This window comes from Bidens hawaiensis, unplaced genomic scaffold, assembly GCF_021521415.1.
Source record: "Bidens hawaiensis isolate Kalapana, Puna unplaced genomic scaffold, B.hawaiensis_p1.1 tig00025672_1, whole genome shotgun sequence".
Taxonomy (NCBI): Eukaryota; Viridiplantae; Streptophyta; class Magnoliopsida; order Asterales; family Asteraceae; genus Bidens; species Bidens hawaiensis.
Genome location: NW_027505058.1, coordinates 231285 through 243765, shown reverse-complemented (window position 1 = coordinate 243765; position 12481 = coordinate 231285). Strand labels below are relative to the sequence as shown.

The 12481-nt window shown below is 35.9% G+C and overlaps 2 protein-coding genes, 1 long non-coding RNA gene and 2 pseudogenes across 3 annotated transcripts; all 5 read right to left on the bottom strand.

The window, feature by feature from the left end:
• Positions 1–46: 46 nt before the first annotated feature.
• Positions 47–1385, bottom strand: LOC143610317 (crocetin glucosyltransferase, chloroplastic pseudogene; annotated as a pseudogene).
• A 544-nt stretch (positions 1386–1929) lies between these two features.
• Positions 1930–2433, bottom strand: LOC143610314 (uncharacterized). Its single transcript, XR_013149569.1, has 2 exons — positions 2322–2433; positions 1930–2247 (listed from the first exon to the last, which is right to left on the bottom strand). It is a non-coding gene; the product is annotated as an uncharacterized LOC143610314 (long non-coding RNA).
• Positions 2434–2622: 189 nt separating this feature from the next.
• LOC143610322 (uncharacterized) lies at positions 2623–4345 on the bottom strand. Its single transcript, XM_077084832.1, has 3 exons — positions 4221–4345; positions 3088–3194; positions 2623–2960 (listed from the first exon to the last, which is right to left on the bottom strand). Exons 2-3 carry the CDS (start codon positions 3188–3190, stop codon positions 2623–2625), a joined length of 441 nt encoding a protein of 146 aa, XP_076940947.1. The 5' UTR covers positions 3191–3194; positions 4221–4345.
• A 998-nt stretch (positions 4346–5343) lies between these two features.
• On the bottom strand, positions 5344–6071 carry LOC143610319 (uncharacterized). The gene is made up of 2 exons (XM_077084829.1): positions 5717–6071; positions 5344–5617 (listed from the first exon to the last, which is right to left on the bottom strand). The coding sequence occupies exons 1-2, from the start codon at positions 6057–6059 to the stop codon at positions 5439–5441; spliced, it is 522 nt and encodes a 173-aa protein (XP_076940944.1). The 5' UTR covers positions 6060–6071; the 3' UTR covers positions 5344–5438.
• Positions 6072–8331: 2260 nt separating this feature from the next.
• On the bottom strand, positions 8332–8989 carry LOC143610318 (PHD finger-like domain-containing protein 5A pseudogene; annotated as a pseudogene).
• Between the last annotated feature and the right edge of the window lie 3492 nt (positions 8990–12481).

Genomic DNA, 12481 nt, shown 5'->3' with positions numbered 1-12481 from the left:
TAATTTATTGACCAACACATTACGCTTATAAGTGAAAAACATTATGTGAATAAATTAGTTTAATAGATTGTTAACAAACATCATCTAAGAAAGCTTGGAGTTTGGCAGTGGAGGATCCGCCGTTGTCGAGAGCTTCGGCCGCCAAATCCCGCCATTTACAAGCATTCCGCCTCATCTCATCGCCGTCATCTCCCGCCATAACCACCGTCTCCACACACCACTGCATCTCAGCCCCTTCCACCACCCCACCACCCTGCCGCCTCTTCACCCGCACCCCTGTTTTCCACACATCTTCAACCATCTTTGAATTCGTCAGCTGATCCGTCCACTGTGGAAACACCACTGTCGGAACACCAGCTGCCAACGCCTCGATCGTCGAATTCCACCTGCAATGTGTCACGAAACAACCGACTGATCGGTGGTTTAACACCGCCACCTGAGAACACCAGTTTACTATCTTCCCTTGTTTTTGGAGCTCCTTTGTTTTGCTTAATCGCCCCGCTTGCTCACCATCTTGGAACACCCATAGAAATGATCGTCCGCTCTCAACCAACCCGTATGCGATCTCTTCCATTTGATCCATTGATAATATTGCTAGTGACCCAAATGAAACATACACGACTGACAAATCCGGTTTTGAGTTTAACCATTCGATGCATTCGTCCTTTTCTTTTGTATCTGATCGGATCAAGGGTCCAATCGGAAGGTACTCGAGTTGCTCGCTCGCTTTGATTGATTCATTTTCCAACACGTTAAAACTATTAAGGAGTATTCGTGAAGTGGTTTTGAGTGCATCAATCTGGTCTTTAACAACTTGAACAAGAAATGCATGTTCTGCCAGTCTAGACGGGACGAAAAACCGACGGCAGATCCGCGATGGTTAGTGGTGGCAGTCCAGGTAAAATAACTGGGTACCACAACTGGTTCATGTTATTGGATATGAACTTTTCATGGCAATTGCAGTAATAATAATAAACATTCAAGACAGTGGCTGGTTGGCACCAAAGGAGGCTAGATTTGAGTTTGCAGGCATTGGCCACTGATGCCGCCCACCATGTGGTCAAACGGGTGACCTGCGGCCGCGGCAGAGGTGATGGTTTCTACATCGGAACACGCCCCGTTTGTGGCGAAATCTGACATGAATCGGTGAAGGGTGGTCGTTGGTTGTTGGCCACTGTCATGGCCATCTGAGAATGGAGCAAAGGTTATGTTCAGGGGTACGGTTTCTTTATCAATGATTCAATGGTGTTTTGTATGACAAAATAACTGGTGGAAATGGTGACATCGGCGCCTAGTTTGAGGAGGTGAGAGGCGAAGGTGAGGGATGGGTTGATATGGCCACAGCCAGCATAAGAAACTATTAGGATTTTCCGATGAATTGTCATAGCGGCGATGATGCAGTTATTCGAAATCTTATAAACTTATCGTATAAGTGGGCTATTTCATAATGTAACATAATAGTATTTCATAATGCAGTATAATATGTTGTGTCATTACATTGCATCATATGATGTAACATTACATGATTACATCACATATCATAATAACATAACACAATATGATATAACATCACATGTTATAACACAAGACTACGTAGCATAACACGATACAACAAAATACAGCTTAACATAGCATACCGTATTCTAATAATGATGTGTATTGTGTCTAAAACCATATAATGAATCTCTTAACATATAAAGAAAAATGTTGGTTCTTAAAATACTCACCTTCTAAACATCCTAAAAATATAACTTTTACAACCTAGAAGTTACAAGACTGCAAATATTCCCAACTTGTATAGCTTTATTTTCATTGACGGGATAAAACCGGGTTGATATCATATTTAACAGTAAGCAACCTCACACAGTGGCAAGACAACAAACCGACAATCAACAACTTGGAATTCACATAAACATAAATACTGCATCATTAACAAATAAAAAATAATTCTAACTGAGAAACGGATTGCCAGTGACAATAACGCCTACATGAACACAAATTTTTTATGTTTCTTTAGATTTATTTCATCTGGATCACAAAAACTTACATGATTAACAGCCTTCAAGACGCATCATCAACGAAATTGTGATCATAAACTTCATACTCGTAATCTTTGTCAAGATCTTGCATTGACCTTCCATAAACAAAATGTTTGGTTCCCATTGACGTGAATGGCATTAGTCCAAACGCCCGCGCCGTCTTTATCTCTCTAGCAATCTTCCTTTGGGCTTTCGCACTGATTTTAGTCTACATAAAAACAATAAAACTTATACAATAACTATTAAATATTTGTCTAATCAATAAAACAATATCATTAGTACCTTGCTCCTCTTGATGATCACTCCAGCCTCAGTTATAAAGTTTGCAAGAAAGCGCACATCCTGCACACATATAAAGGCCAACTTTTAATCAAGGCGTTGACCCACAAATAGCTCTGTAAACGAACCGAACATCTAGTTGAACGAACGAAGATGAACACATGGTTTGTTAGATGATTTAAGTCCGTGAACGTTTGTCAATGTCCGTTTATTTAAATGCGTTTAGGATCATTCATTTATGTTCGTTAGTTTATGTTTGTTTAAGTCCGCTCGTTAATAAAACTTTTTCTGGTCCCATTACAATTTAGTTTAATTTTAATAATGTAACATCTGGTCTGAACTTATAATCTTCTTTTTCAACTTCATTCACATCATATTCAAAATAAGTAGCAGCATCCTTTAACTTCCCATCAATGCCATCAGTCAAAGATGTGAAACTATCATCTAGACCGTCCACATGTCCCGTTCTTCTAGAACCGTTCAACCTAGCACTCATTGCATAAGCCTCACGGGCGTGTTTTGGCTGACCCAACATTTGAAGAAAAGATGTTGCACTCTGGCTGTTTCCCGGTTCACCAAAAATGCTTCTTTCAAAGTCTTCCATAGTCTCTAATGAGTTTGTGTTTGCATCCGAGTCGGTAGCTATGCAGAAATTATATAAATTAAACAAATGGGCATGAATCAAGATTCATATTACGAGATCCAACATAAAGCACTAATTTTGAGAGAAGAATATATATATAAAACAAATAAAGATAAATCCAAATACCTGAAGCAGCACTTGTAGCGAAAGTTCTGGCAATTGTACGCCCATGGTAATTAGGTGAAGTGCCAGTCACAAGATACCGTAAAACACCCTGAGCAAGTTTCATTTTCCTATGAACGCCAAATAAAACTTCAGTTATTAAACGCACACCAACTGTTAGTTAAAATGCCAATGAGCAGTTTGTAGCCAAAAGTTCAGGCAATTGTACGCCCACGATAATTAGGCGAAGTGCCAGTCAAAAGAGACCGTAAAACACCCTGAGCAAGTTTCATTTTCCTATGAATGACAACTAAAAATGTCAGTTAATAAAACGCACGCCAACTGTTTGTTAAAATGCCAATGACCAGTTTGTAGCCAAAAGTTCTGGCAATTGAAAGCCCATATAACTAGATGAATTGCCAGCCACAAGAGACCATAAAACACCCCGAATAAGTTTCATTTATCCTATAAACAAAAACTAAAAATGGCCGATATGAAAACGCACGCCAACTGTTTGTTAAAATGCCAATAAGAAATCTGTAGCCAAAGTGCTGGCAACTGAAAACCCACGGTAACTAGGTAAAGTGCCGGTCAGTCGGTCACAAGAAACCGTAAAACACCCTGAGCAAGTTTCATTTTCCTATAACCATCAGTTATTAAAACGCACGCCAACTGTCTGATAAAATAGCCAATGAAAAATTTGAATGGTAGATTGTCTTAAAAGAGCTCCCAGTTACGGTATAACGCACGCCAACCGTTGGTAAAATGCAAAGTATTCATTTGCCCATGAACAACAATTACAACGCCGGTTATTCGCACACCAACTGTTTGATAAAATGCCAATGAAAATTTTGAATAGTAGTTTGATTTAAATCACTACCAAGTACAGTATAAGTATGCATAAACCTAGATAACCATCTTTCTGTAGCTAATAAACAAACCTGACACACTAATGTCATAGAGATGAAAGACCCTAAAGGATAAAAGAATTGTAATTCGGGCTGTAACGTAATCTTACACTGTAAATGTAACAATACGTTAAAAATTACTTGAATTTAAGACTGTATTGAGCGATTAGGGTTAAAAGGCAACGCTAGACAATAAGTATTGACTTAATGTGCAGATTAATTAGAAATGAAAAACGATAATAAACTTACTGAATAACAAAGTGAAACTGCTTTCGACTGGTGGAGAATTGGGTGGTGTGGAATGATAAGTGGATATCCGGCGATGTGTGTAGATCCGGCGAGAAGAAGAATGGCGGAGAGGGTATATGCACGTCAATTGGGCTTTTTCAGCTTTGCCTTTTGGGTTTTTACAAAATTTTATTTGGGCTTTAATTCACATTATCCATTTCTTTTTTTTTTCTGATCTTGTGTTACGTTAGGTAATTATGTTCTTGTTACGACACGATTGTCAAGTGGCAGTCAGCAGTATGATTTCTCGAAGAACGCCTAAGCCAAAATTCTGAAGCCAGCATGGACCCGGTTAAGACAACATAGTCTTGCAAGAATGGGGTAACGATGTTCTCCAAATTGGAGAGTGTCGTGGCCTAAACACAAAAAAAAAAAAAAAAAAGTCGTCCTAAAAAAGTCATGTGATTGGTTTTTTGAATTCGAGGGATTGATAGTGAATCTCCAAATTAATGGGATGAACGGGAATGGGATTAAGTGGTGTTTTAAGTAATTTTCTTAGATTTTAAAGATGGGTATAGAAACTATTGTGAAACTGGTTTGAAACGTGTTCATGATTTGAAACAGGTTTGAAACTATTGTGAAACAGGTTTGAAACGTGTTCTTAGGTTCGAGAGATTGATAGTGAATCTCTAAATTTATGGGACATGCTCTTAGAGCATTCTCATCCAACCCCCTATTTTACGTGAGGGATGTTTTATTATTTAGAGAGTGATTTGGGGTGTCGTGAGTGAGACATTTTTTTATATTTTATAAAATGCAGTGATTTTTCTGTATATTTGAAATATTACTGTCACACCCTATAATTTTTTAATATATTTTGGAAGTATTTGTGAGTGAAGAAAAGAGAAATGATAATGATAAATATACAAAATCATAATAGGAATGAACCATAACTATAAGTACGTAATTACTAGCATCAAAACACTACAAGTGACCACTAAGTTACATGAACCATAACTAAGTACGTAATTTACCACAAAGAGGAGGATGAAATTAAATAACCAGGTATTTCATTGATATAGAGTTCATGATCACTAAGTTAGTGATCAATGATCAAGTTACATGTCAATTTTTTTAGAAAAACACTCACCTAAACACACCACAAACATCAAAACACACTAGGCGAATCGGTCTGGAAATCGAACCCATTGTAAACTAAACTTAAAAACACAAGTGGACTTAGAACACATATACTAACTCAAGAATCAATTGATCCAAAAACCCCAACTCAAAATCAACTTTTGAAGTCTCTTTCAATGCTGCATTTGACTTCAATGTCTCGGTCACACGTTTCCTCTTCACCGATGCATCATCTTCCACTAGTTTCCTCTTCGAATCTGATCTCGACTCTCGTTTACCTACAATGTTCATACTTAATTCACATCAATTATTATCAAAAAAAGTTTAATAATATTGTAAAAGACAATGAAAAAAATAATATATTTGTGATTACTTACCTTTACAACGCGATTCAAAGCCAAGAACGAAGAATTTCCCTTTCTTGATCTCGAGAATCATTGGAGATTGAGCGGACGGGTGAATTCTAGTGGTCAAATTACCATGATCTTGTTGATGATGAACCAAAGGGATCCTTTGTGGGAGTGAATCCAATCCCATTAGCCTTGCTACAACCCTGGGATTAGTTTTAACATATAACGGCTCGGTTAAATCCTTTATTTGGTGGTGTGAGGCGTGATCGTGGAAGCAAGGAAGGCGGTGTAGCACTCCCGGAAGGCAGTTTCGGGCGGTTTTGAGTTTGGGTAATTGGGATTCTGAGGAAGATGATTGGAAGAATTTCATGATGGTGTTGATAATATTGGAAGATGGATATTTTTTTAAGAACTTGGTTTTCAGTAATGGTTTGAAATTGAAGAAATATAGGATGATCAAAAGGTGCAAAAGTAAAGGTAATGTGGAAAAGAGAATGTGGAGCGGGATATGCATTTGATATTTGAATGTTGAGGTGACATATTTCAAACATATTAGGTAATGTATAAAGAAATAAATAGATATACACAAGTAGTAACATCTATAATATATATATATAAACGAAAACATAAAAATCTTACGTGTCGTGATGTGGTCGCTCCCCTTTTTTTCGGAGTCACCAGATTTGCTTGATTTTTAAATGAAGGCTTCTTATGCATTTGACCCGAATTCACGGATATGGGTCTCATCAAACCCGGAAATTTCTTAACCATGTTATAACATCTCATTAAATTAAAAACTAATTTCACCAAATATTCGATATAAAAATCTTATAAAGTAGGGATATACTAAAATTTAATATATGATTTATTTAAAAAAGATATATATTATTTATAATTAAAAAACCAATTTTATAGTAAAAAAATAAACGGGTCTTGAGTCTAATCAAACTCATATAGCTTTTAAACCGAGTTATAACATCTTATTTATATGTGAAACAATTTATCATCAAACCATAAGTATATTATTATTTTTCATACAATAAAAAAATAAAAATTCAAAAAATAAATAAATATTATGAACAAACAATATAAAACAATCCCCGTAATACGAGGGATAAAAATTAGTTATTAATATATACAAAACATATTTACCTTATCTTTCAATTTGTATGGAGCGTACTAATTATTTTTAATATTTAGTAATTAGTGCAATTAATTATACACATATACTTTCAAAATTTTGAGTATACGCTTCCTCGTTAACATGAAAAGGTCAACTGTATCTTATTATGTGTAAACTCTGTTTAAAAGTTATGCTTTCGGCGACTTGAAGAGGAAGAATCGATTCGTGGGTTTGGTTGGGTGACTCGACCAGGTTATTCTCGGTTAGCTAGGTTAAAAAATTTCTAGTCTATAGCAGGGATAATTCTACTAACTCGGTTGTGAAGTGGTGTAATTGGGTTCCGAAAAAAAAATGCAATATTCACTTTTGGAGGGCGGAGATGGATTAAATTCCCACCCAAGTGGCTTTGGGTAGAAGGAACATTCAGGTTCCTTTTTGGCTTTGTGGTATTTGCGACTCGGAAGTTGAAGCGGTCGAGCTTGTGGTGCAAAGGCCCTCCGATTTTCGCATTCTTGGTCAAAGATTTGTTGGATCTATTCTAGCTCGTGTTTTGGAGTAGATAAAAAGGTGTTTATCCAAGGAATTGTGATCATAGCTTGTTGGAGTATTTGAAAAGCGAGGATTAACCGAATTTTGAAGGCGACTTGGTCAAAGTTGAAGATATTGTAGGAGATATATCTAGGCTTTTTGTGGTACAAATATAGATTCAATTGTAAGACCATTGAATGGTCTAAATTGTGTAATTTTTGCTCGATGTAAGTTCTTTTGGTGTGGCCTTTCTCCGGCTTGTGGAGAGGGGCGTCTTGTTGGTATTTTTGGCTGGTTTGTTTATAAAATTCTACTTCGAAAAAAAATAATAACTTTTTTACCACTTAAAAAATAAAAAAATTAGATTACATAACATTTTAAATTTCTAAAATATTAACATTGATAATATGTTAATGATGTTTTACACATGATATACACATGAAACCAAGCTTATGCATTTCAGACAAATCTTTAAAAACTATTGTATGAAAACTGAATATGCAAGTAGACGTGGTATGGATGAACATTTTTACTCTGTACCAATAATTTACCAGTACCGTACCACATTATACTGGTATTAACTTTTCATGTTTTTGGTATTGTTACTTTCAAGGATGCTAGTACTGACTGCTAAGAACCAGAAAATACGGTACGACATTCAACATAAGGTTTTGACTCTTTTTCGGTATATGTACTTTCGGTACAGTACCAATCTCATCCATAGCCAGTATCCGTCATTTATCATGTATTCTAGACAAATGCAAAGACATTAACATACCAAATTAAAGTAACTAATATTTTCATACAACCGAAAAAATATGAAACCTTAAATCGACATAAGCCACGAGTCGGTTTCAACAGGAACAGTCTCCATTGAAACCGACACCATTCCATTACAAAGTCTAACTCTGGTTTTAACAGCCAAAAGATCAATCTCGCTCATTAAACTCTACAACCACAAGGCAATTCTACAAACACGCATTTACCCATTCGGTATCATCTTTTCTTAAACCCGTATTTCTTCTTCTCGTAAAACAAGTCCGTCTTGGCACTTCCTAAATTCACAATCTTCGGGCACCCATCACGATCTTTCTCCTGTTGCGTGCACTCCTTGCAGTAATATGCATCAGAAATACCAATACCTCCACATATAACACACCGACCCTGAAACGACCCGTAATTACACTCATCACAAACACGCACAAGAGTACATGGACGCACATACGAGTCACAAACAACACACTTTCCATCACATTTCTCACAAAGCCGTCCAATCGCGATTCCCGGTTGCTTTCTGCACATTATTAGATCAGGATGATGCTTTGCCATTTTCCCTCAACAGTTTCAACTGCCAAAATTAACAACTTGGATTAAAAAAACAAATCACTACAAATCTCAATAATGAAGAAACTATTAATGATTTAGCAGTAGACATGAAGTAGTTCTTCAGAATGTACCGAAAACAATTAAAGTAGTTTTACATAAAATAGATGTAAATGAGCCAAACCGCTCGTAAGCTAGTCGAGACTGGTTCACTAGAAGCTTGATGAATCTAGCCTAGCTTCAACAAGCTCAATCTTAAAAATAAGCTTGTTAATAAACAAGCCCTGGTTTCAGTTATCGAGCTCGAGCTGGGTCGCGACCCTTAAGATGCCTATTATTTATATAATTTTTATTAGATGTATTAAATATATTTTTATATAACAACTTTTTTCTCAGACAGATTTAGATAACAACTACTACTCTTTTAGTATATATATATAAAACGATAATAACACAAGTATATAACAGACAATAATTTATATACAAAAATTATAACTATAATATATATAAAAAATAACTATGAATGTATATAAATTATCAAAAACTAATAATCGAGCCTAGCTCTAACTTAAAAAACCACTCATCGAGCTCGAGCTTTAGAAACCTACCCGCCGAGCTCGAGCTTTAGAAACCTACCCGCCGAGCTCGAGCTTTAAAAACACTCATTGAGCTCGAGCTTGAAAAACTACTCACTGAGCTTGAGCTTGAGCTTGAAAAACAACTCATCGAGCTCGATCTTGAAAAACTATTCATCGAGCTCGAGCTTGAAAAACTACTCACGATCTAAGCTCGAGCTTAAACTCAAGTAAGTCAAACAACCCGAACTCGACTTGTTTACAAGCGGCAGAACTTATTCACAACATAGGCGATGCATATAATAGCACAAAGTACATTGAATAGATAATAAAGGTTAATTAATCTATCTTAGAACTACTTCTGATAATCTATAGATCTGTAACTCCGTTTATGATCTAAACAAAATAGATTATTACACATTTCAACAATATATAGTACATCTTCTACAAACGCATCATTATAAATTATTAAATTATTCAAAAACATTTAAATAAAACTTATGAAGTCTGATTAACTTTTCCCCAATTAGTACATTAGATTGGAACACATAATCATCAGTAATTAAACATGTATTGAATGAGAAGTTAACCTGATGAACAACACTGAAATATATAAATAGCGGTGAAGAAAACCTAATTCCGGCGACTCGGAGATGAACAAACGATTCAATTTTATTCTTCTACAAAGCTGAAGGGGAAATTGGGCCAGCTTCAGGCCCAGTTTCTGAATTCTACTAAGCCCAAATACAGTTTTATAGATTATGGTAGAGGTGCACAAATCGGGTTTTTTCTATTACCCGGGTTCAGGTATGAACCGGTTTCGGGTATGATCGGGTATTGTAAAATCGGGTATTGAGATAAATCAGGTAGGGTATTGAGGAGAAAAACCCAACCCTATGTACCCGGGTAGGGTATGATCGAGTTCGGGTATTGGAACCGGGTACGACCGGGTATTAATACCCGGTTTTGAATTTGTAATTTTTTTATACATTTTTTAATTTTTTAAAATTTAATTTTGCTTTGTAATGAATTAAACTATATTATAAAAACCATAAATCCACTTAATTTCAAATTATTTACTTAGTAATATGCATTTTATAAAAACTTAAACATAAAAGTATACTATAAAAACTCATGTATTATTTCGGGTATATGAAAATTGGTATCGGGTATCGGGTATAGGGTATGATCGAGTCCGGGTATTTACGGGTATAAATCGGGTACGGTTCCGGGTACGGGTATTGACCTCAAAATGCATACCCTATCCATACCCTACGGGTAGGGTCGGTTCCAGTTTCGGGTATAGAATACCCGGGTATAAAAAACGGTTCCGAGTATTTTTTTCGGGTCCGGTTCCGGGTACGGTTTTTTTGTGCACCTTTAGATTATGGGTATGTTTGACAAAGAGTTTTTAAGAGCTTTTAAAAACTTTAAGCAAAAGATTTTAATAAAAATCTCATATTTATTGAAAAGTCTTGTTTGATTATAGTAGCTTAAAGCTTTTAGGTTAGGAGAAAAAACTTGAAACTAAAAGCTCAAACTAGTAGTGTTTAGAAAAAGTTACAGGCTTTTAGTATTTCAAATTTAAAATTTTGGTAATTGAACTTCCATCACATTTTTTTAATTCATATAATAATTACATATTTAACCTGTATTCAGAAGTAACTACCCCCATGACTTTTTAAAAGACCATAACTTTTTCACACGTTAATATTTATTTTTAAAAATTGCATAATAATATTCTCTTTAATTTGAGTATCATAATGTTATATTTCTTTAACTTTAAAAAATTAGCATATTATGTGATTATTGGTTAGGATCGGCAACAAGTTGTAACACCCCGACCAAAGGCGGATTATACATCGGGGCGCCACATATTGTTTCATTACTCGTGACACTATTGGGTGTCAATATTTAATAAATACATTCATTCGCGCACGCGCAGGGTAAACACAAGATAACATAAATCAACATAAATCAATATATTATAAGACAAAATATTCGAACAACAAAAACTTGTCTTGATACATTTTAATCTAGGTCCAAAATAAAGAAACTTCCTATGTGTCCACAAGCTCCAAAACAGCTACTGCAAACCTGAACATGTGTTAAAATAAACGTCAAACACTTGCGTGTTGGTGAGAAATCAAGTTTAATACAATACATAGATAACAATAAATCTGCGCGCAACATGTGTATGTCTGGGTTTCAACAAGGGTGTAATCAGATCGGGACCAACTCTAAGAGACAAGACTGCCAGTGCTCACAATTGAGCTCACAAACAAGACTAACTGTGCAAGTGTAACAAAAGAGAAAATCATAAACGATAGTTCTCCCGTGTTCATCTAATGGTACCATGCGAACTGCGGAATAGACCGACAAGACGGTTAATGATCCACACATACAAATAAACAGCCAAGTCTACATCCTCAACACATGGGATACTGCGCGACTAAAGTTCATAAACAAGTTTAAGACTCTAAGTTTTGTATGAACACATGAACATCCCAAAGCATTTAAAATAAAAAGGGATTAGGTACGAGATAACTCACTTGATAAACGATGCGGTGTAAGATAAAGCAAGAACCAACTTTAAACAAGCACAAGTTAACCTATAATTAAAGATTATTGTTTTAACGATTGGTTTTAAGTCTTGAATATAAGTTAGCATAATTAATAAGTAAATTATTATATATATATATTACCGGAAAAGCAGGGCAGAACAGGGAGGAAGACGGAGGCAGAGAGGGAGGCGGCAGAGAGCAAGGAAAACAGGAGAGATTAAGTGTTTTGTGTGTGTAGTGTTATGAAAATAATACTATATATAGGCAAACCCTAGGGGACACAAACCCTAGAAAAGATCTCCAAAAGTAAAAGAAAAGATATCAACAGTAAAAAGTTCTGAAAAGTAAAGATATCAAAAGATATGGAAAGATATGGCAGCTGCAGAGGCAAGATAAAGCTGTCAGGGAACAGTAAAAAGCATGGGCGGGTCAGATAAAGGTACAGGTCAAGCATGGCAAAAGCAGATCTCAAAAGATTATGTCAGTCACTTTATCTGCCAACCAATGGGGTTGGCGCGCATGCTGCGCCGAAAGCAACTTTTCAGACATAAAGCAGATTAGGTCAACAGCTCAAAAGATAAGACAACTCAAAAGCAACGGCTAGATTAAACAGAAGAAAACTCAAAGGGTTTAGCGCGAGGAGGCTAAGGCGCGAAGACAAAAGTGCGCGAGCGCGAAG